The sequence below is a fragment of the Pezoporus wallicus genome, unplaced genomic scaffold, assembly GCF_028554395.1.
Source record: "Pezoporus wallicus isolate ANWC-B61680 ecotype Strahan unplaced genomic scaffold, APGP_CSIRO_Pwel_v1 contig_5552, whole genome shotgun sequence".
NCBI lineage: Eukaryota > Metazoa > Chordata > Aves > Psittaciformes > Psittacidae > Pezoporus > Pezoporus wallicus.
The window spans coordinates 4,432,099-4,458,007 of record NW_026640754.1 but is presented as its reverse complement, the minus strand read 5'-3'; the positions used below and the strand labels follow the sequence as shown (position 1 = coordinate 4,458,007).

Here is a 25,909-nt window from a genome sequence, read left to right as displayed (position 1 = left end):
AGGCAGGGCTTTCTTCAAGACCTTCAGTAGGGTAGATAGACTACATAGCAGAACCTTGTCCTGGCAGAAATGTAGCCCACAATGAGGCAGAAACACTGCTTGAGCAAAGACATGACAGAGGCATCACACTCCATTTCCCATAGTAGTCAGCTCAATGCACCAGTACTATTACCCAAACTGGCAATCCTGTCACTTCAGCAGGGAGACTGGCTCCTACCTGAAACCATGTGTCAAACCTGTGTGCCAGTTCACTTTCAGGAGGAGCAAAGCAGCTTGCACTTTTCTTTCACAGAGATCTTTGGGGGCAGGAAGAAAAGAACATAAAGAAGAACCTTACAAAAAGGGCAGAAAAGTCTGTTAGAAACAGGACATTTTGCTATAAAAATTTCTATGAGATTATCTAACTTAATGAAGACCTGTCAATATGGCTTATTTTTAAAAAGCCATACAAAAGTCACTAACTGATAAAGTGTATCAATGAATAAACAGACTCTTTGCATTTTCTTCCCCTAGATGTAGTACCAAACACTTCTCCTGTGACCTCCTTCACACTTCAGTACCTATTATAAAATTCTGAAAGAAGCACTGCAGTGACAAACAATTCATGTTAAATATTTTATTTCTTATGATATACAAAAATCACATATAAAATTGACAGTCTTTCATACCAAAGTTAAATAAAATAAAATTAAGCAATTAAAAGTAATCCATCTGGTCAATTCGATCACAGAAAAACATTACCATATGAACATTCAAAAGTATTGAACTGTGAGCCTAATATTCACATTAAAGGACTAAAATATTTAAATAGTGAGTAATTTTAATGAGCACAATAGTACAAATAAATACATCAGCACTATGCAAAAAAAATTCCTTACAGTCCCTATCAATGAATAATAATGGCAATAAAAACCTGTCTGCCATAACGCTGCTTAAAGTTCAAATACTGTCAAACAGCTGCATTTGATCTGCAGGTCATCAAGTGCAGAAGCTCTGCCAAACTATCACACAGGACCAAAGAAAATGTTTGTTACAAGGCAGAATACCTGAAAGCCTATGCCCTCATGCAAGCACGAGCAAAGAATAATAAACTTTCCTTTTCACAGGGCTAAGACCCAGCATTACTAAACACAGCTGGGTTTGGTTTTTCCCTTTATGCACAACACAGAGAGATTTCCTGTTACCTCTCCTGGGAAGAAGCTGGGGAAACAAGCAAGGTTCCAGCAACATCCATGGATAGTGACATCACAATTTATGCTTTTTATAAAACTACAGTCCTACAAAAGAAGCTCACTGAAAGTCTGCCTTTATGCATAGAAATAAAGCATACCATCTACTATTTGCAATTACTGATTTCACTAGATTTTGCTCCCCTTGTAAACAGATGTTGCAACTGAAGCTTATCTGACATTACAAGTATTTGGTATGAACATGAAGTTAAAACACAGTTTAAGAGCATAACAAGGTTTTCTGTTTTCTGCTTTTATTTATTTTTAAATCCTGGTTAATAGTTCCTCTCAAAATCAGATGTTCATGTTGCCTGCAGCTCAAGTTTGCATTTCCCCACCAAGAATGGCAAGGATCTTCAAAAGTATGGCCATGAAATATTTCCCTTGCTTAGTATTTTCTAGCTTGCAAAGTAACTAAAACTTACTCTTGTTTAGAATGAATCTGAACTATTGTTCACTTCAGTCTTTGCTCTTGTTCAAGTAGCATCAGATGCTTCTTTCCTATATGAAGGTTCCAAAATTCTTTTAAATCTGGAAGAGACACAGCCTTGAATACAAAACAAACATTCAACACCTGAAGTGCAAGAGTGGCAGAACATCTTCTGCAGTCTTAATATTCTAGCTAACCATGCAGGAATACACAATCTGCTTTTCACCCCTTCATACTGCTGTAAAGAGAAGATTCCTTCAGTCACAAGAACATGACCACAAAGCTCAGAAGGCTTACCTAAAGCCAGGATGAAATGCAAGGAACTAAGGACAATCCAGGAATTAAGCATATGAGTTTAATGCAATGTTTTAAAGTATTATTAAAGGTTTTCTTTACATCTTGTGCCTGTAGTGCAGCAATGCTGTCCTTCCATGTTACAGATACAAATGCCACTTATGATCTGAGAATAACATAGTAATTAGCATTTTCTATTTAACTTGACCATTTAAATACCTCTTTCTCTTTCATAAGTTTTTCCTGTCAGGAACACACCTACTGAAGTGAAAGTGTTCACTTAAAACCATTTTATAAGCAATTATATCATACGCAATGCATTTTAATCACTCAACAATGCAAAAAATATTTTTGCCCATAGAATTTACAAAAGCACTAAAACATAAAAGGCCGAGTATCATCTCAGAATGCGAGGCAAAGAACACATTTATAACCAAGCGGCACGAACAGTAGTGGGTTTAGGTCTCTGTAATGCCCCACTGGCTGAATCAGGTGTGGGTTTTTCATTCCTCTGGCTCATTGTACTTGGTACAGCGGATGCTCTTGAATAGGATGCTCCTGTTAACACACACACACATGCATGCACAAAGAGAGTGAGAATGCTTATGCTCAGTAAAACAGAAAATGTCATGCTATATTAGTACTGCAACACTCATTACCATAGTTTCCAGAGGAAAAAAAAAAAATCTGGAAACACCAACAAATCACAGTAAGTTGAATACAAACCCAAAACATTATGAGCTGTTCAAAATGCTCAGGACAAGGAATACAAGCCCATGCCCTAGTGCTGTGCTTCTTTAACCTGATGTGTATGGCCCTATGGGGACGCATGATCTACTTCCAAATATTACACACACAATTTCTGAGAGAAACAGTAGATTCACTGAATGAGAATTTGAATCTTCTTTGGGGTTTTTGTGTTGGGGTTTTTCTTTTCCCCCTTGTGTTCTCCTCTCGATAAAGGCTATTGGCAAAATGAGACCTTCTTGGAAAAGACTATTAACGAGGTAATTTCTTAGAAATTTAATATAGTAAGTAAACGATGCATATGGTCATCATACTTTTGGTATGGCTAAAAAAATTCATGTTAAAAGATTTTTGTGTGATAAACGATCAGTCTAAGGAAGAGAAAAGAACTTATCTGCTATTCCTAGCAGTAAGTGCTTCACAATTCTGAATTATAAAAAGATAGACACATGCAAAGAAATGCAAGAATCTGCAACTTCCATGTACTTACTTAAAGGACTAAGATGGCTCAAAGCAGATTTTCCTCTTCTTACAGAAGGCGAAGAACCTATGTAACTCATCTGGCGCTGATAGTCCAGCAGTTGTTCATTACGCCTCATACCAGGTGTTGGTTTCACTGATTCCAGTCTTTTCAGGAATGCCTTAGTATCAAAGAAAAATATCATCAAGAAAGAGAAAGAATGAATAAGAAGCCACAAAAACAAACATTCACAAATAGATTTTTATGTGAACTGCAATAAATCCCTTGATTTTTAGAACTGTACAACATGAACTCCTCCACTGGGATGATCATGGGCTATTCTTGCATTCAATTCTTTTCTCAGTATTATGACACAAATAGTAACTATCCCTTACATATTAATTCTATGTTGAGCACATCTTTAGTACCCTGTAGTTCTTTCTACTTTACTGTAACTTGAAACACATCTGTTTGGCAGTAGTAAAAGTGGTGGGAAGACAGGCTGAACTCTTCTAATCCCACCTTTGGTTACTCCTCTCCTCTAAACTTCCAGAAGGACAAGAACTTGGTGGCTTTTGGGCGTTTCTTTTTTTTAACAAATCTTTGCTTTGCAAACCTAGTTAGACCATTTTATATTGCCCTAGATCCCCAGAGAAAATTACTGACACAATTCTGTGAAAGTAATGTCAAAAGGAAAGCAGATTCACATGACACTATTTTATCCACAATGTAATTCTAAGGGTTGAAAATCAGTTGAAATTATTGTTATAGACATCCTTTCTTCTTGTTAAAATTAACCCTTGCAATCATGCAGTAGCATTAGATTAGAACTGCTATGACACAGTATTTGTAAAATAGTCTCCCAATCTGCATAACTACATCTACTTGAAAGAGGATTTACTGGTTTTAGAATTTACATAATTAAAAAAAAAAACAAACCAAAAAAAAACAACCCTACCAAACCAAACCACAACACAAAAAACCCACCCCTAAACTGATGTCAGGACAAATCTGAAAGTACCCAGCTACATACAACTTCACACATATTTTGCCTCCAGTAATTGCCTCACATAAATCTACACTTCAGTTTGTTTGATGGCCTTCAAACATTTGGCAATGACACAATCATTCCTGTTCAAGGTTATGATGTGCATCCTACCAAATGTGGACAACGCAAACTGTGATTAAATAAGTCTCCAAGGTACTTAAAATAACTCTGTTAATAAGGATGTATGGTCTAGATGCATACTCATATGGCAGAAATAAAGAATCTGTCTGTATAGCCATTAAACTGCACTTTGTATGATCATTCTTCCCCACTCCCGATCTGTGGTTTGTTTTTATTCTTAGAATAAAAAAATAACAGAAAGTGACTTAGAATATAGTATAATATTCACAGGATGTCACTGTCCAGCTGTAATAGGAATCTACAAACTCTTGGTAGTTTATGCATGGGCACTGAGAAAGGACAAGTGATTCTGGCTTAGACAAAGTATGTCACAAGTGCTTGTACCAAGTGCCAGTCAGTTCATCATCAAGTGGAAACACCGAAGTAAGCAAAAGTCAAAGGAAGGACTTCAGCTAGAAATAGCTCTTCACTAAAGCCAGCTGCGTAACATTAAATGGTAGACTTGGCTCCAAATGTTACATCAAGTATTTTACTCAACTCCAGCTGCATTTCTTAATACACCACTACCTACATTTAGACTTGCAGAGATTACTTATCTGCCTTCAGTATTAAAAATGGAAGCTCTCTATATGGTTAGTTCAATCACAAATGGATTGGGTAAATTGTAGAAGTAACTTCCCTATGAGAATAGAGCATGTTTCAGCACTGCACTGCAACTATAACAGCCTCATAGAATTTGCACACCTTAACAGGGCAGTAATTTCAAGCTTGATTCTGAACATAATATGCCTACTTTATTCTAATTTAAATACAATTCTCTGCTTTTGCTTTTTATGCCTGTATTTTGACAGGTACCAACCCATTACCAAAGCAAAAAGAGAGACCTCTCAGCACTACAGTATTACTTTTTGAAGAGGTTAGCACTGCACTTGATACAGTCCTGAGCTACAGAAAGAGAAGATACAGATTCTGTGGTGCAGAAGTGTTCTAAGAAAAGCTCTTCTAGAGAATGAGAGAATAGCTCCTGTGGTTCCCTTGCCTGCTGCTGTGAATTGTACCAAGGGCACATTAACTTACATGCTATTTGCAGTTGCGAATTTTGCAGTTTGGAGAACAGCCTGGTGTATACAGAAATTAACTCATCAACACAGTTGTAATGGCAGTCCTGACCTACTGTATCTATAACCCAGAACTAATTTGATTGTTATATTTTTATTACCAACCTTACAATCTTGAGGTCCCTAACAGAAGAAATATCTTGTTCAATGGTACAAGTACCTTGAACAAATGTTCTTTTTCAATTATACATATAAATCTACTAATTCTTTCATCATGCTCTACTTTTGAGAAATGGACTGAAGAACACTGCCAGTCTCCTTGTTCTTTGGAAGTGCTAAGTCTCTGAAGCCCTAATCCTATGTCACTAAAGTAAATAGAAATTTTGTCATTGATCTGAATGACCAAAGAATCAGATCCTATGACAGATCTGGATGTTTAGAACCAAATATATATTCTCAATCAGATGTAAGGAATAAGAAAAAAAAAAAAAGGAGGAAAAAAAAACCACACTAATGGACTAATGGCAGGAATGTCATTAGTTGCTCTAACCTGCACTTGCACTGTAGTTCCTCAGAGCTCTTGATTCAAGTCCATACATACATAATATCGTATCACTGATGACCTCCTGACTTGACAAAAGCCTCCCCAAGCTTCTATTTCCCCCCATCTTCTTTTACTTTATTAAAACAATTTACAATAAAAGCAGAACATTAACAAGGGGGGGGAGGGGGGAATCACAGAAGGTGCTCCTGCATTACTAATGGGATAGTCCTCTATAAATCTAGGCATCTGGACATAGATTAGTATCTAGAAAGACACTAAAATACATACCGTCAGTGACAGGAAACATCAGATTGCCAACAACTGGAGAACAAAGGAACCTGGCACTGTAGCAAAAGATTGCTGCTGCTATACAGTGGGCTATGATAAATGCTACTAATCCAATTTTGGGCTTATCAGGAGAGTACTAATTTTAATGCTCTCAGTCAGACAAAGGCAGAGGGGGGCTGTTAATCAGAACACAGTTTTCTGCAGCTACACTGAAAAAGGAAGAAAAGAATAACTGCAAATACAGCACTCCTGAATTGAGTTTGGAGAAAAGGTAAAACAGCATTACTTTTTCTTGGTTTACTTTGCTTCTTAAATGCATGAAGGCTTCAGTTTCACCTCTTCTGAATCCTAACCAGCTGACCAGTGTGCCTTGACAGCTGTTCCAATTTATTTATATTATGCCTCCTCTAATGTCACTGATGTTAGTGACCACACTGTCCCTTTGCAGAGTCCAGGTGGGGGAAGGGGAAGGAAGTAACAACATATTCAAGCACAGTTTTCTGTTCTTATCAGTACAGGTAATGGTCATTTTCTTCAACTGCCAGTTGCATTAGTTAGCTCTAACCTGACAAACTGAATGTCAAAAACTCCTTAAGTTCTTCAACATACAGGAAAGTCTTTTTAACTGAACAGCTACCAGGTTTTTCCTGTGGGTGGCATCACCACAGTGGATGTAGGCTAAGAGTACAGTGTGCAAAGTAATAAAATTTTGTTTGAACTGCCAATAATAAAGACTGATGTCTTCATTATAATTACCACAGCAGTATTCAGGAGTCTCCAGTAGGTCAGGAATCAGCAGACCACAAAAATCCCGACCACAAAACCACAAAGAGCCTGTAACCTACATACTAAGATCACAGAATTGCACTACATTTGCACCTTACTGCAGTATATCTTAGCCAGGCACATCTATGTGCCAATCCCACCTCCTGATAACCTCCTCTAAGGAGAGGGGCATGGAAACTTCTTTTCTCCTTTTGTTTTTTTTGGGCTGCACTTTGTAATCTCGGGAACTACCAGTGTTTTGTCTTTAGTCTTGGCATACAATGGCTCTGAACCCAGTATGTGGAAAAAAAACCTGTGTGCTTCAGTTCCTCACAAAACTTTGTGTGCCTGAGTTTCTAAGGAGCCACCAACCAAACCTAAGTACTTCTGAGCTCCTGGGAAGACCAAGAAGACTACGTTCTCTTTCACAACTGCATTCCCAACAGCTTTCTCCTCCAGACTGAGACCAGTAAGGTGGAACAACCTTAGTACTCTTTCTACAGCCAGCTAAACATGCTGCATCTGAGGCCTGAGCATCTGATGAGGGTGGTCTTTGGGGACAGAACAAAGTGAAGGCAGAGAAAAAGCAGTGTGGAGCACATCGAGGGAAGGAAGTACAAGGGACCCAGGCGCAACCCTGATGGACCAGTGCCTCCTCCCTAACTTGTCACACCTACAAGTTACTCCCTGGTGGCAGCATGACACAGATGGCAGGACAGGCACAGGCACAGGATCAAAGGCTGTGGCTCAAGATAAGGTATATTCTTTGTATTGGTGGCACGCAGTTAGGGGGATGGCCAGAGGCACTATTCCTCCCTTGCCTTTTCTCCCAACCCAATTACCACAGCCCATCAACACCATTAAATCAAGTGGAGGCAAATGAATGCAGTCATTTATAGCAATACAAGACTTGCATTTGTAAAGGAGGTTCAGGTTTTCCAGCAAGACAAAAGGCAGACTGCAAGAGAAGGAAAACTGTTTTGCTGAAGGATTTTTGTGCTTGTAAAGGCCACAATAAATAGAGCAAGTGGTAGAGGGAAGCACTGATGACATCTGCAGCACAGATGGCTTCAGGAACCAAGCAGGTGTAAAGAGAAAGCCTTGGCACAGTAAGTTGTTACTTTAACTTGTGAGGGAAGGTGACTATACTGGAACTGGGATCAGTTGTATCTGTGTGGCTTCAGGTACATTTTAGGGGAGTGTGTCATGGGGGAATGAACAACATGGAGTGTTCTGTGCAGTTAGTCATATGGAGTAGGAATAATGCACAGGGATGCAAGGAAGACCAAATATCCACAAAAAGAGAGAACACACTCATCCCCTTTGATCTAAAGTTTGAGAACTGTTGTCCCTGACCTGCTGAGAACTTCCAGTGTTAACTCAAAATCATCACTTGTTCCCTAGGGACATGGCTGAACACAGCAGTTTAGGTTACTGAGGTCATCTAACACCTAAATCCTAGCCAGAATTAATAAAAATGATGCACAGTGATCTATTTTGCTAACTGTGCTTTTTCTATAAATTTCTAGTCACTATCTTATAACTACTGTTCTTCAGAACAAGGCATCTTTTTATGCCATCATAACTTTTTATAGCAGCGTCTGTGAGAGCAAGATATACTCAAAACTGTTTAGCCCCTTGCACAGAGTACTGTTGTACATTTCTATTCTTGAATTACTTACAAAACCTGTATCCTTCTCCAACAAACATTTCACAAAGGTGTATCAAACAGCATATCCTGTATACAGTACCTCAGACCCTGTATAGAAAAATCCTCCCAAGTAATAGAAGAACGATTACTAAGGAAGTTCCATGGAATTCCAGCTCTTCAGTCTAGAAAGGTGAAGAAAACTGCTGACCAGAAGAAAACAAGTTCATAAAGCATACACTTTCAGCTATACAAAGCAAGCCCCCTCATCAATGGGCATGATAGGGCAGCTCTTTCCTATGCAGTCTCTGAGAAAGCATGTCATACTTGTAATCCCAAGTAGTGCTAGAAATTCAGTTTATTAGAACCGCGACGCTTTAGGTGCCCATACACTTCAAACAGAATAAAAAAGTAAACAGAACTGCTCAAAAGTGATACCAATGTTAAACAAAACACACACTTCCAAACAGGAGAGCAGTATCTACCATCCTGAGTTGGGGGAAAAAGGGTAAACCAAATGTTTTATAGCCTAAAATAGCACTATGTCCTAACATAAATTCTAAGAAATTATTCTGATGTCAAACATGTCTTCAGCAGTATGAGTGGACAACAACTAAAGAATAAATTAACAAGTTAATGAAGGATATTATTTCTTGGACTACAAGCAACCACCATTAATCTCTAATAGTTACTGGAACAGCAACATGTGAAATGTCAATGTATCTGCTTAGGTTTGCTGAATTTTTGATCTGAAGGTTGCAAAGGCAAGACATTCTTGGATAAATATTGCAGTATGTCATAAAAGAAAATGTTTGTACACCTTCATTTACTCAAAGACATTATAAAATATCATATACATTAATTTACAGTGATTATTTATTATGTAGCATAGCATATTATTAAGCGACTGTGACACAGCTCTTCCTCCCCATAGATTAAGGATACACTCTTACTACCAAAGTTCATGTGGAAGAGCAAATCCTGCTCTCAACATTTTAAACAAAAAACAACCACTGAAAAAAACCCCAACCCCACAATACAAGAAAGCCCTCCCACCAACCTAAACACACCAAAGCCTAAAAGCATTTCTTCTCAGACAATAGGATTTATCACACATCTGAAACAAGTATTTATGTGAAATTCTTTTAGTGTGTAAATATAACGTTCTTTTGGCTAACCCTACTCTAGTGGAGCTGAGGAGAAAGTTTTAAGAATCTAGATATTGGAAAGCTCGAAGAAGTAAAACCTAATGTATTTTCCTGAATAGGCTGACTGTACTTCCTCCATATTGAATCAGTATCTTTATCTAACCATATAAAGGAAAATTGCAACCTACACACGAAAAATAAGTTAATAAACTACTTCCACTATAAGTTCTCCAAATATTTTAACTATATTTTAATCTCCTTTTCAAAGACAGTAATGAACAACTAGGAGACATGAAAATGACATTGTATGTATTACAGTTCAATTACTAAAAATCTTATGCAAACCAGTATTATTTTTTAATTTGACAACTCTGCCAATATCCTTATAAATGAGTCTGAATTTCTGTTTTCCACAAAAGGTATTGTGATTGCCCTTACATTCAAATACTGTGACAAGCAGTAACCATGATGCATGAAGCAGGACAAACAGTCAAATTGCTATCCAAAGTTATGAGCATATTAACAGTAATGGTTTTGTTCCACTTAAATTGAGTGATACTGAAGTAAAGCAAACTCATAAATTAGAAACTATTTTCCTCTTAAAAAGCATCATTCCTCCCCCCCAAAACACATGAACAATCATGCAAACAGCGCAGTAAGAGAAATTCATTGCAGACTTACTGCAATAAAGCTCCAAGTGCTGCCTTACCAGTTTTGTAAGTATTCAGTAGTCTGACAACAAATAGTCCTCTATTTACTGATCCAAATCAGTTCTCAGAACTTACCAGGTTCTCTCTTTCAATTCTTTGCTGCTCCTTTTGCCTGTTGAGGGCACTGTGGTACAATTTAGGAGGTGGCAGAGATGGCTTCTTCAACGGGGTACTTCTCCTTGGCTTTGCAGACTGTCTGGACAGTTCTTTTAGCAACCTTTGGTTTTCCCGATCAATCTTTTTTACTTCTTCACTTGTGAAAGAATAATTTCTCCTTCTTCCTTTAGACGGGTGATTAATGTTCAGCTTCTGATCTTTTTTCTCCAATTGTAGGAAAGCTTTAAAATGGAATAAAATACTCAGGTTAAAAACCCAAACCAAGCACAAATATTGCATCCTATTATTGGAATTTATTTACAGACATGAAAAAAAACAAGCTATGTTTCACCTCCCTCCACCTGAATTCCAGATTTAGGCATTTCAGAATTTTTCAGTGATGTTCAGTTGTCTTCAGTACATTGATTTTAAAAAAGGTTCACCACAAAAATCAAGCCTCATTTTGGCCTTAGTTTAAATCCATCTGCTTCCTTCTCACCAGGAATCCCCCTCCTCCTCATTTATGACCAATAATAAAGAGCAATTGAACAGCTGCAGCAAATAATTGCGCAACACAAAGGAATATGCACACAGCTTGTATCTGTAAGCATCTGTGTGGAATCAGAATATAGATCAGCCTTATGTGCACAGTTGTTTCTTCTGCAGTCAGTATTCCTGATCCCTCCCTTCAACTCTAATCACTCCTGATCTCTACCTTTACCTGTATCCTTGCCCAACTTTTATACTGACACAACACGCTCAGACATCCATCCTCAAATGTTTCTACTTGAGTTACTATGGTACTGGCAATCAGCACAGGCAATTATATGCAAATGGGGCTACCATTATACTGAACTAAAGCAGCACTGAACAACCATCATCACAGGGCTATCATCTGAGGCACCTATATAGGCATCGGAGAAGTTTTCGAAGCCATAGAAAACACATCTCAAGAAGCCAGGACTACAAATAACCTTCAGAACCAAGAATTAAACCATAAATTAATAGTTAGATATTTGTACACGGAAAGAGATTTAAGTTTTGCTCCAAGGTTATCCAAAATATCTCTCATCTGAGAGATAGAACAGAAATGATGTTCCAGACAGGAAACATACTGGGGAAGCGACACTCAGAGATACAAAATGCATTTCTTGAAGTGATTTTGTTGATCCTTAGCTCCTACAGTGATCCTACATCATGTTGCTGCAGGAATTGTAAAGGGAAAGATGAAAATTAAATTTAATTGATGGAGAGAAATGAATGAGCATACATAAGACAAGAAAAATTACTGGGGCATGGCAATTTAAACCAGTAAAAAGCAAGGGATCAAGATACGAGGTTGCAAGATAAAAGAACAAAGAATGCACACTTAAAAATACACAGCAAAACAGGCCTGCACAACTGTAAAATAACATAAATGGAAAGCCTCACTCTCAGTCAGAGCCAGCTATGTTTATCATAGCTCCAGTGGAGCTTTGCTACTGACCTATTTCTAAGCCTTTGCTTCCTAAACCTCTGGAGGCCATCTTCTGGGAACTACTGTAAGCTTTCTGCTGTCATGATATCACCCTATCAAACCACTGCATTATCTGTGGCACAGGAATGGCGGTACCAGGTTACATCAAACAGATTTTTGGACCTCAGACACAGACAAGGAAGCCTTACTCAAGCCGTTCCCACATTCCTTCAATAGCACAGTGCCTCCAGGAGATACCACTCACTTTTATCCCTAGAAGCCCAACACAATTTAAAAAAGCATCCAAAGGAGAAGCTCTGAGAAAAGCAGAAATAAAGAACCAACCAACCAAAAAGCCACAACAAAGCAAACCCCTACAAACTAGGCATGCAGTAATACTTCCTCAACAAACACTTCCAGCATCAGCAATTTTTTGGCAAGGGATGTCTGTCTGAGGCAGCCTTTAATAGCTAAAAAACCTCAAAGAATGATGAGCGTGTTCTTACTTCAAAACAACATTAAAACTTTCATGCAGTATCTCAACTAGTTTATTCCAGAATTGATGCAAATATTGCTGATGTCTTGGTGATATTCAGAAACCGTATCAAGAATTCAAAATCCAAACAGTTAATGAATCTCGAAATCAGTAAACTTGCACCATCAGTACAGTAGACAATATAAGCAAGAAGTGTCCCTAGGCAGCTCTTAACTGTGAGGTTGTTCACTTTAGCAAATATAGTTTTCATTTGTCAAGAGAAAATGCAGATCACCTCAAAAGCAGACACACAGCAAACTAGTGCAGGTCAAGTGTGCCAACCAACAGGTTAATAAAGTAAAAATATCTTGAAAAGCATCTTTAAAATTCAGCAAGTTATTCATAAGGGAAGACTAGGACAGCCATCACCACCACTTGAGGAGACAAACCTGGGATGAGATTCATCTGGATACACCTACAAGGGACAAAAAAGAAATGCACAGAAAATAACTAGAGCCACACAATTCACATGATAACATCAAGCTGCAATGTGTTTCTCAGTACAAAATAATTATGTCCTTATGGGAACATGCAAAACCAGCACTGCAGAACACAGCTGGTAGAAAGTAATTTGAACAACCATTTGAGGAAGGCACTTACTATACATCACGTTACATAATTGATAACTGTATTATCACAAAGCTATGAAAGACAATTTCATCTTTTGCCTTACATCCATAGTATCTCACAGGTTAAACAAGAATGCACATCAGATGCAAGGCTGTGGCAAAGAACAGTTGTTCAGCTGAAGTCTTGGCCTACCTTTCTGGCACCAATGCTGCTGGTGAGGCAGTCTTTTACAAAAGACATTTAAGCTTCAGAATAACTGTCAGTGCAAATTCCAAACAGCTCTTTTTTTCTGTGAAAGGTGTGAGCTAGTTAAATTCCATTTAAGGCAATGGCATTCTGAATGAGGACATTTTTAATTAGAAATATAGGTTTCGTGTTTTCACTGGTATATCACTGTTTTAATTCTGTACAAGGTAGCTGGAGAATGTATACTCATATGATGCAGTTAAGAACTATAATCAGTGAACAGACCAGAAACAGATAAATAAGCATCGAGATAATTATCTTCTGATTTGCTCATTTTTTTCTGGAAAAACCCTTATCAGCTGTGATTAAAAAAACAAACCAAACCAAACCCAAACAAAAATCAGAATAATGGCATGGAACAAACATTTCCTGCAATGCTGGACAGTAAATGCTTTCAGAAATAATGAAACAATGAACCCTGCAGCGATAGCTACACTGTGTTGTCACTCAGCTCTCCAGAAGGCAGTGGTACGCAACTTCTGCAGCACTAAATACCACCAGGATTTTACCAGAAGCTCTCAACTAGTGTGAATGCAAATCTATATACATTGCTACCCACTGCTCTACCAGATGCTACTACTTATATATATGCAAATATATATAAAATTTTACTAACTTTACTCTCGCATTTCAGCTTCACCACTCACATTCCCTCAACACACAAGCTTTTTTCATTCCTCTTTCTTTCTCCTTTCCTTAGCCTCTCACAAGACTTTTTTCTTTCAACATATTTTCCTTTTACTGTGCCTCATCCAAACCTTTTACCCTCTCCACAAAGACAGCTTTTCTCATTTGCGGAAGGCAGAAAAGAGACTCCAGCCTACTTTCTTCATTATGCTGTTCATTTTTAGCCTCACTAATTTATACTTACATAGTGTAGAAACCGACTTTACTGCTACCAACAGCTTTTTAACAACTCTTGAGGTTAAGGATTTGCTAAAAGTGATAATACTGGATTTATCACAACTCAAAAGAAACATTATTAGTAAGTGAAAGAATTGTTAAAATCACAGTGAAGATTCTGCTGTGAAGTTTGTCCTGGGTTCAGCAGTAGCAGTCATGTTTCTCCTTCTTGGTAGCTGGTGCAGTGCAGTGTTTTGACTTCCAGCCTGGGAACAGAGCTGATAGCGATGTTTTGGTTTGGCCAAGGACTTTGTGAGCCTCATGCTCTGCCAGGGAGGAGGGGAAGCCAGGAGGAAGCAGAGACAGGACACCTGACCCAAACTGACCAAAGAGGTATTCCATACCACAGCACATCATGCCCAGGATGTAACTGGGCGTTAGCCGGAAGGGCTGGGAGACTGCAGGGTTGGAGGAGGTATGGGTCGGTGCTTGGTCGGGCCGGGGCGGGGGGCAAGTTATCGGTCGGCTGGTGGTGAGGTGTTGTATTCTCTTCCCTTGCTATTTCCTTTATCACTGTTATTACTGGTGGTAGCAGCAGTGATCTCTGTTATACCTTAGTTACTAAACTGTTCTTATCTCAACCTGTGGGAGTTGCATTCTTTTCGATTCTCCTCTCCATCCCTCTGGGAGTAGGGGGAGGGAAAGAAGGGCAGAAGTGAGCGAACAAGCCCTCTGCCTGGTTTTAAACCACAAGTTATTCAGTGAAGCCTCTCCAGAAGACTTCCAAAAACCAGTGCCTAATCTCTGTTGAATTACAGAAGAGCATTAAATTTGCACTAAAAGTTCGGACCAAATACAACATGTGCAGCAGCAAGTTTTCTTTAAGGGGACAGAGTTAAAAAAAAAAAAAAAAAAAAATCAATCTGAACTCTGAAACTCTCTAGTTCCTCACTAATTTCATCAGTTCATCAACAGATCTTTTTATAGTTAGCCTGCTGTATGACTTAAAAGCCACATGGGAAATATCACAAGTAGTTCTTTGCAGCAACAGCGATGCAGTACACCAAGGCACTGGGTCAGATAACATATTTAATGTAGTTGATTTGTTGTTCTCCAATCTGATTAAGTTAATAAAATGGAGTTGTGTTCTACTTAGTTCAGATCTATGTTAAAGAAGAATTTAAGCTGCAAACTCCACTTTAAGACAAATAGTAACCATCTGAAGCCTATCCATAGATAACCTTTTCCAAACCGCAGCAAATGCAACACTGGCCTCCTTAGCAACCGTGTGACAGAAGAGTTTAAAGTTTAGTACAAAAGAGACAAGCAATAGAATGCATACTGTATCACTTACTGAAAGAGGATAACTAATACTACAGGATAAATGCCTGTTCTGAACAACAAAAAAAAAAAAAAAATCAGAAGGGGGGCATCCATGAAATCACTACTCCTTATACAATGCTCAAATAAACCACAGCAGTAGTCTAATGAAGCAGTGAGCAAAAGGTCCTGCAGGTCTTCCTGAAGCAGTGGTGACACTATTTCCACAGTCCAGCATGACCACAGAACTTCACATCCACAGTAAGCTTCCAGTACTTTCCAAGTTACCTGGCTGAAAATCTGCCCTAACTGAATTCTGCACAACTCATACAGCATCATATTCCTATCCTCTGCACACATACTATGACAGAAAACGAGGCAATCCACAGGAGGCATGCATGTCAAGTATGCACTGAATGTACTTTAGCATTCACTGGCAACAACACTGCTTTCATGACAAAGGCAGTAGGTGCCTAGATGTGGTCAGTAAAGCCTAAAAACCAGGGACAATTCACTATCAATAAACCAGAAAGAACCAGAAAAGGTAAATGCATTTATTCTAAATGCTACTAAGTCTTTCAGCTGCAGTTAGTGTTATGTAACTCAAGTATTTGAGTTTCAAAGTTATTTCAATGATTTATTCAACAATGCACCTACACTACTCTTTAATCACAATGCTTAAGTGTCAGAATCATTTATACGACTATTTTTGCAGTGGCCAATGACGACATGAGACAACACTACAGTTTAAGGCTGTAATTTAAGTTTGTAAAGAGTTTGTAAGTTTTGGAACAATTAAATATGATTTACCTGTAGTTTCATACTCTTATGAGGAGGTAATAAGTAATTTAACTACATCCCTACTTACCACTTCACTGTCAGCCAGACCATAAACTAATAATTTGGGGGAAGGGAATAAACAAGCAGCAGCATTTGCATCAAGACTCGCACAGTGTGTAGTCTGCTTCTCATTTACTAGTAAGCAGGGAAAAGAAAATTCTCTGGTATTCACAGGATTTCTATAAAAGATGGTTTCCATGGAGAGACACCTGACTTGCTTTTAAGCAATAAACAAGCTGTTTATTGCTTTCAATTTGTAGGCATTGAAATGACCTTGCAGAGTGAGAAAGGCCAAATCTTACATAAAATACAAATGGTAAGTAGCAAGTCGAATGCATTACGACAGGATGAGACAGCTGTCCTAATGGTATTATGGCTAAAATTAAAGTCACACATTTTTCAGTGGGTCTGTTGCAATCCCAGTAGAGGAAAAATGCACTTCAGTGCTTATGCTTTTGAGTTTGCCTGGTGTTTTGTTTTATACTTCTCCACTGCCACTTCCGTATCACATTCAAAAAACCCAAGAGGATTAAATCACAGTTCTTCATCAACATCTAACAGTTTCAGTCTAAAACTATTCCCCTGTGCTATCCCTAAACAACTATTTCCTAGAATACCCATTCTTTCGAGTCACAGAACTCTTTAAAAAGGATTTTGGAGAATTCATTATTTGATGTTTAAGAAATGGAGCATGTGCTTTTCAAGTACAGGTTTTCCCTATTTGAATATGCTTAAATAGGACTGCTAGCTATTACTTGATGTCATGAGAAAGACAACAGATACCTTACATGTGCATGATTTTTCTTCCCCCAAATAACATATTTTCTTACAGATGTTGAAAAGTGTGGATCTCTTTACACTCTGAAAGAGTTGCAATCTGATTTCAAACTCTAAAGAATAAGCTGATAATCACTCTTTTACCTCAAGTTACTAGACCTGCAAAAATGATGCATATGTATACAAATACAAACACAATTAGTTCAAACTAAAACCCACATGTTCAACTGTTATGTATATATTTAAGAGTTCAAATTTAGATATTGTTTTGCAGTTATTCTACAAATCCATTAGCTCATTGTGACTGAGCACACAGATAACGTATCTCCAAGAGGAGAAAATTTCAGTTATAAAAAACCTTCTATTTCCTGAGTGGCAAATTATAGGAAAAAAAATAAAATTAAAGCAATTGCTTTATGTTCAGTTGAAGCTGCTATTTAGTTTTCTACAATACCTTTTATTCAGAAAGACAGAGCTTTTACTTTCATACTAATGATATTTATATCAGTGCTGTTCACCAAGTTAGCTCTGACTGTTTTACAATAGAAAAGCTAAAGCACAGAAGAGGCAAGAAGATTTATTAGGGAGCATGTAGGTCAGTGAGAGCTTCAAGGATACAACTCAGGTTCTCAGCCTGTAGCCCACTGTCCTACTTACCCCCACGCACCACCTCTTCAAGTTAATAATAGCTAATACCATGGATTTACAGACTAATTCTCACAGACACTTCTGTAAAATAAGCAGGTATCAACCCCATTTTACAGAGAAGAAAACACAAAGTGCTGAAGTCTTCACTCCACATACCTTGTATAATCCCATTACTACTACACTGATACCCAATATAAATTTGGATAAAGATACACAGCATTTTTAGCACACAACTCTGTATTCTGAACTACAGAAATTAGGAGACTTGTCTAAAGGCAGAGATTAAGTCTGTATCATAATGGGACGGAAATGGATGAGTGCTTAGTTCAAACTCATATGCTTAACCCAACTCTATCTGCATAACCTCAATTCCTTAAAATTACATGGAACATTAGATCATGATACAGGATCAAGCAAAACAGCATCAGAAGATTTTCCAACCTTTTCATTCCCAGCTTTCTAACATGGAATTTTATGAAAGTACTTTCAAAACCAATTTTTGACAATCTATTCCTTTGCATTGACATATTTAATTCTCTTTTTGTGCTCAGACTACTCAAGAGTACAGCAGAGGAGATAACTCTGACATTTATTATTACGGGTTCTGAATACTGCTCTTAGTTACTATTTTAATTTTCTGAAATATCTTTAAAGTTTATAGCAAAGTGGAAACAGCAATGACTCACAAAAGACTTAGATACAAAAATCTATGTAACATCATGAAACAACTGAAGAACTGTATTTCTACCTGAAAAATTATAATCACACCTGTATTTTTTCTGTGCAGGTGGCAAAAAAAGAGAGGTTAAGGTTTATTTATTTAAAATATAAACCCTACTAACCTTGAGTAACTGAAATTTCAAGTACCTAGGTTCTTGACCACACTGATAAGATACTCAAATTCCTAATTAGTGCGGCTGTCTGACTCCCCAGTGCTATAATAGTTCTTACAGTCATAAACTATAATGACAACGGCTACATGTCATCAGTCTTAGCACTGTAACAAAATCATGTAAGCCTCCTAAGTATTGACTTCATGTCTGTAAAAATGAGAGGATTCAAGTATCATGTGTTTAGTAGTTATACATATTTTAAATAAGTATGCCACCCAAACAGCAAGAGATTTTCATGAACAGAACTAAAAACCACTAGCAAGATCAAACAGTTCAGCAGTTCACAGTTACCAAAAGAGCATCAGAGATATACCCATGAATTTTTATGCACAATGCAGGAATAGTTTGTAAGTAATCACTAAGCCCAGTAACTTGAGCAAAATGGTTCAGGCAGACCCAGACTGTAGCATCATCCAGGCTGGTTTTAGTTCTGCAGCCACAGGGTTCAGTATGAGCAAGCAAGGCATGCTCTGCTCCTCAGGAAGGGTACTACAAAGGGCTGCTCCCTCCACCTGAACTCCCAGTCACTCTGAACTGAACATCAGACACTGCCATGGGACTGATTTGGAAAAAAACAACAGATCAATCAGAAAAGTTCCAAGTTTACCCATTCACCTTACACTATCTCTGCTTTCATTATGGCCTGCAGTTTTGAGCAATACTGTTCCCACTACAAACTGTGGGCTCCTTACAACTGAAACAGTGTGAGCGTGCACTCCATACCTTAGTGCCCTGGGTAGCTTACAGGTACCTGGGCTCCACAATTTCTTCCCTATGTATATTTACCAGTCTTCCTTGCTGCATTTGCTCTCAGGAGTGTTCAGCTGCTCAAACACCCTTCCTACATCACGTGCATGCAAAGCCATGGCAGTTTAGCCACACAACCTGCAGGTTCTGAAAACTGCACATTTTACTGTACTTCTTCCTTTTCAAACAAGGTTCAACTCCCATCTAATAAATGTCAATATAAGGACTACATTCATTCATATGCTTAATTTGTCTTTGGCAACATGAAGAACTTACTTCTCTACAGTTTTCAAGCAAAATTTTCACCCCCAGCTACTGTTACCACAGAGATTTCTGCCATCTTTACTAAAACTAGTTATTTTCCCATTGGACAAACAGGCTCCACAGCAAGTTACAGACCTGGTAACACTTCTGAAAGTTGTCATTTTACATATGCTGTTACTGATGTTGTAACCAAGTGTTACCACATATCTTTATTAATCTCTTATTCAGACTTATGGTCTGACCCAATATTCTGGTTTGGTCAATATTCAGAATATTTCTAAAATCAGTGGTAGAGCCGCACAGCAATACCCACCTAAAAAGCATTCAAAGTGCACTATACAGCACAGAGACCATAATATTTCCAACTAAAATTATACTATTTGTGAGATTTATAATGCTATGCTCAGCATAGCATAACTTAAAATTTGGCTTCTATCAAGCACAAGCAAAGCTTTAGGAGTTGCAAGGGCATGGCATTTTTTAAAATCTAAACATTACTTTTTAACATGTTTATAAAATTAAATTTGCAATGAGCACAAATACATAAAGGTATATATAATACTGTACAATTTTTTCTAAATGCTTCAAATTAATTCTATTTTAAGAAACACAAACTATATTGTTATGTAATAACCAGACTCTTGTTCTAGTCCAAAACTTGTTCTTTGAACACCATGTGCTTTTAACAGATTTCTTCCCTTTTTTCTTGTGATTTTTTTAATACAAGAGATTCTAGTCTTCACAAATGCTCACATTACCCGTGCACAGAATTGTACAAATTGCCCCTTAGAAACAATGCACTAACACATCACACTGAAATTCTACAGGTTTCTGGATGCATTGGGAAATTAAACTCACCTAACTGCTTCAGGCCAGCTATAATACAAGCATATCTGACAAAAAACTTAACATGAAATGCTTCATCAGTACAGATTACTGGAAGGATATTATACTTTAAAACCAAATTTGAGACTTACTAATGATCATTTAAATACTCTCTCATGCACTCAGGTCTGAGCTTATACTGTTCCCACTCAAAACATTATTTAAGCCTATGCAGTTCTGAGGAACATCTAATGCAGACTGGGAGTGGTGCGCAATGATTTGGATTTTATATTTTTTTTAAATGAGTATGGAAAAACCTGGAAGCAATAACTCAGAATAGTATTACCTCCTATTTTCCCAGACTAGTTACTTTCCACCATTAATAATCCTGCCCCATTTAAACTTCAAAATACGCAAAGTAATTAAGCTATGTTGTGCTTGCCAACTTAAGAGAGGCACTTGGGAGTAATATGCACACTAATTAGGAACATTAACTGCCATACTATGTGAATTCTAGTTCATTACTCAATCTTTTTTTTCCCCAGTTTCAGGAGAAAACCACACACACCGCCAACAGAGATTCATCTCTGAGAATACTCTGAGCTATAATACCCATTTGTTTTAGGGATGAAATGATTCCTTCCATAACCAGTAGGTGTTAAATAGCTTCTTGCTATCAGGAAACAAAGATGTAAGACATTATAATTTCAACTGCCTAGCAACAACTCTAACATTATGTTTTGATAAGTGGTTAGAGCCTTTTCTAGTACAAGGACTGTCTGAGATGAGAATCGGCTCTACCTTTCTTGATGGCTAGCTCTGCTTTTTTTACCAGCTCTGCTTTTATTTTTACCAGCGGAAATAAGGTTTTCTTTCCTTATAAGTAAATTCCTCACTTCTACTCATAAGTTAAATGATGCATACAATATATTTTGAATTTTTACCCACTGGAGGCTCTAATTTGGTAAGGTACGAAGTGAATAAAGGCGACACACAAACTTTTAGTGTGCCATGGCCTATAGCAATACAGCAAACATGGGTTGAAATGTACAAGGCTTACACTGTGGGAATCTTTCCTGACCTGAGATCACCAGATTTCTTGACTTAACCCTCTCTTACTCTATAGATTTTACTACTGAAAGCTCTGGGGCATGAAAAGAAGTAGAAAAGCACTGTGTAGACCTTAAAATACACACGTGAAGTCATTCAGTTCATTGTCATCCCATATTGAATACTTACAATGAATGCAGTGAGATTCCAAGTTCTGTCTCTCAGACTTCATTATCAAGATTTATTTAATCTATCAGCAAGAAGCAATCACTCAAGTTTTACTAAAGATTATCTCTTATGTTTCCTCTTTAAAATACCTTTACTCAACTTCATGGTATTTTAGAAAGAAGATACTTATTTCAGAAAAAGAATCTCAAGTAATTCCATTTAATTATCAAAAAGGTACCATAAGTTTAAATAAATGAATGCTATTTATCATGCAGTGTAGTTTTAAACTGCCTTTCAATTTTGAAAGTTAATAACCCAGCAATTTATCAGAAAAGTTGGTGTTTTAATTTAGATAGTAAACTATGGCATAGTCCAGTAAACCTTGATTTCTCAAAATGCATATGCTGTTTTATCACAGAATTTGTTAATACATCAAAATCTTATTTAGAGATTCATCACATCCGTGTATCTTACGTCTACGTATATGCATAACAACACATGCTCATACACATGCTCCTTTCCCCTGTAGAATCAGTACTGCTTACACATGTACAATTTCAAAGAATTAGATCAACACAGCTTAATCACAAATAAGTTTCAAAACACATGTGGCACATTAAAACCTCATTCTCCTCTCTAAGTACTCAGCTGTACTCAACAATGTACAGCCATCATACTTTTTACAAAGAAAAAATTAAAGTCACCTTTCAAAAGCTGATTCAGGTCCATGGCATCATGCAAGACTTTCTGATTACATCTGCGATCAAACTCGGAATCTACTGAAAAAAACAGAGGTATAAGATTGGATTTCCCCACCACAAAGGCTTAAAAATTTTGTGTTGTACTTAAATTCTGCAAAATTACCATGTAATTCTTGATTCACATTTTCCTGTCTTTTTACTTTAAGTTTCTTATCATTTGATGCTGCAAGTTCAAAGGACTGGATGGGACTGATGTCTGGAGTTGACAGAGGTGTTACATCAGTTACTGTGTCTTCAGACTCCTCCAAGTAGTCAACAGGCTTTGGTTTTCCTTCTAGTAATTTCATTGCTGAGTCAGATTTTTGTTTTGGAGACAGAAGAGCATTTCTACAAGGATTCCTCTTTGAGGAAGAATGAGATGAATCCGATAAACAGCTATCAGAATCTGTATCAGAACCATCTGTATCTGAGCTTGAGGATGAGGATGAAGAAGAAGATGATGAAGAGGAGGAAGAGGAGGAAGAGGAGGAGAAGCTGATATTAGTGTATTTTTTGCTAACCTTTTTCATGTTGTTTGACTGCTTAGCTGACTTTGGTCTAACCTTCTGGTTTTTCTCATCATCACTACTATCTTCTTCATCTGTAAAATAATCTTCTTCACCTTCTTTAACTATCTTGGGGATTCCAGCAGGAACATTCTCTAGTATTTCACTACTTGATGCGGATGTCATTCCAGAAGCACCTGCATTCTCTGCAACTAGAGAAAGTGACAAAGATGAAGCTTCTTCAAGACAACCTGTGTTATTTTCCAGGGACTGATCCTTCTGAAAATCTTTCTGCTTTTCTTCACTTTCCTCCTCATAACACCCTGTATCCTTTGAAATAGAAACCAAGTTGGAGTCTGTAAGAGCTGTCATCATACTTTCTTTCTCTACGCATTCACCGTTTTCTTCAGCTTTTTTTTTCTCTTCCTCAAAATCACTGTCAAAGAAAGCATGATCCACTTCATCTGACAGATCTTCAAACCGGTCCATGCTGAATCAGGAAGTGTTACCTGCAACCATCAAAAAAGGTTTTCAAAGGTTAGCATAAAACCAGATCCAAATACACTGTCAGGGTAATATTTTTGTTCTTCACTCTTTCAGCTCTAGTAATATATAATTCTGCAGTTAATTATTTACATATTATTTACATATAATTCCCTACCACATGTAACCTAAACCAGAAGAGAGCAAAGCAGAATTTTTTGGCATCACCTGTAGAATACAGGAATTATTTATTTAGCAAGTACAAGTGAGGCAAAGTCCATTCTATGAAGAAAATAAATACAGCAAGTACAGCGTTAAAACAAACCCTTTTCTTCTCCATGATGAAAGGCTTTTATTACTCAAGACACTAACATCTCATCAGTTCATAGCTTCAGACAGATCATGACAGATTGGTAAAAGCGGGCATGTGCTATGTTTCACTTGTCACAAGCATTTCATATAGTTAGCATTGTTGCACGTGTAAGAGCATAAGGGGATAAGACAAAAACCAGGTTTGCATGTGGATGCAGACCAACTTGAAATATAGCTTGAAATATAAAGTTGAGTGTAATAAACTAAAAACACATGGATGCATGCATGTAATGTGACTACTGCAAAGGAGTCTAACAGTATCTCGTTGGCTATAATATGTGTTCATATCACAGCTTCTCAGATATCTCTCTTCTGGGCACAATCTCTTAAGTGAGGATGGGATTTAACTCGAGACAATGGAAAAGAGCAGCGCAGAGATGGCAAAAGATGATTATAGATAGCCTGTACATTTCTTTCTACCATTAGCACCACCCAAGGAGCACACATTTTCCTACTCCGCATAACTCAGGAATAGCTTACCTGCCAGTGGGCTGTTTTCCATAAAGACTGAGCCGTAACTGATTCACGGACACCAACCACTGTTATAGGAGAACTGAAGTTTAGCAGTGTGACCGACCAAGGAGCAGCAGTTGTAACACCAGTCATCTCATTGCCAAATGCTCCTTCCACTTTTCTGGCACAACCACCTAATTTTGCTTGTCAATCTTGCCCAAATTAATACATTGGCTGCGCATGCACATATACACCCTCACCCCACCCTTATATACAGGGCACAGTGTAATTTTATTCCTGGGAGAAGCACACAATTCTGCTACATTATGAATTTTAAAATACAGAATCAACAAGTGATATTCTGAAATCCCAAGAAAACTGTCAAATACTTATCATTGACTGCTAATTCCAATGACTACTGTATTGATTTATAAAAAGTGTATGCTTTTTGTGGCTTTAGCCATGAAACTCTCTAACACAAATATGATCAACTCAAATAAACAGGCTGGCCATTAATTATCCACCAGTTCTTTTATTACTGTAGTATTTCTTCCCATGTAATTCTCTGCCTCTCACCCCTTATTTCTTGTAACACCCACCCATAGCCCCAGCCAAGCACACCTATTCATCTTCATCTTTTCCTCGGTGCAGTTCCTCCTAGTTCATACCACTTTTTAATCCCTTCACCTTTAAACACCAAGTTTGACCTATTTAAGATCAAAAATCAAGGAGAACATGCAGTCTGGATGTCTGGCATTTGGAATATTTGGGGAGGTAATGCCTAACAGCAGGCCTTCAAGCACTGCTGCAATATAAAGTATCTCAAAAGTAAGACATTACATAAAAAGTGATATAGTGAGGATGCAGATTTAAGTGTGGTTTGAACAAAAACTGCCTTTTCATACGATTTTTTGAATGTTAGAAACTAACACAAAATACATAAGGTTCAAGGTGTTCTAACCTTGGTTAAACCTTAACATTATCCAATCAACCTTTCACTTTTTTAAATGCAGACCATTTGAAATACATGCACCATAATACTGATAAAAATCACACAAAAACTAAAAAAAAAAAAAAAAAAAAAAAAAAAAAGTGAAAAACAAGCCCCTTATGCCTGCTATGGGCTGAAATTTCTGATGTTACTGTGTGCACACTGTGCATCTCCACAAAGACCATAATACAGCACAGCTATAACACACACAAGATGAGTCAACAATGTTTCCCACAACAAAAAGGAACAGGCAATCTCACGGTGTATTAACAAACGTATGTGAAGTATCAAAAGCAGTAATTATGTTCTATTCAGCTCCAAAAGGGCACCTTCTGGTTTAGGGTTATTAATTAATTGCTTTGTAGGTATAACTGATCCTGGAAGAAGTAAGCACACAGGCAATCTTCTCCCAGCCCACACAATATGCTCTCACAGATGGCACCTCTCCTTTCAACTGGAAATTTCTACCTCTTCAGACCAGGGACCCACTCTGCTGAACTCAGAAAGCAAAAACAGGTGTTCAAGAGCTGAGGGGCTGGAAGGTTAAAGTCTTTTGATTAAAATATTGATATTATTGGTGGTACATGATCTTTAGGCCACTCCAAAATCCTCCAACTCTACTTACTCCTTATTGCC

At 37.6% G+C, this 25,909-nt stretch overlaps 1 protein-coding gene across 2 annotated transcripts; it reads right to left on the bottom strand.

Annotated features, from left to right (window-relative positions):
• Window positions 1-601: 601 nt before the first annotated feature.
• Window positions 602-24,373, bottom strand: CFAP97 (cilia and flagella associated protein 97). 2 transcript variants are annotated; one of them, XM_057420265.1, is made up of 7 exons: window positions 24,310-24,360; window positions 23,686-23,739; window positions 22,593-23,483; window positions 22,433-22,504; window positions 10,526-10,788; window positions 3,191-3,341; window positions 602-2,511 (listed from the first exon to the last, which is right to left on the bottom strand). In XM_057420265.1, the coding sequence occupies exons 3-7, from the start codon at window positions 23,461-23,463 to the stop codon at window positions 2,381-2,383; spliced, it is 1,488 nt and encodes a 495-aa protein (XP_057276248.1). In that variant the 5' UTR covers window positions 23,464-23,483; window positions 23,686-23,739; window positions 24,310-24,360; the 3' UTR covers window positions 602-2,380. The 2 variants fall into 2 exon arrangements, with proteins under 2 accessions (XP_057276248.1, XP_057276249.1); XM_057420266.1 differs by lacking the exon at window positions 23,686-23,739 and having other exon boundaries at window positions 24,310-24,373.
• Between the last annotated feature and the right edge of the window lie 1,536 nt (window positions 24,374-25,909).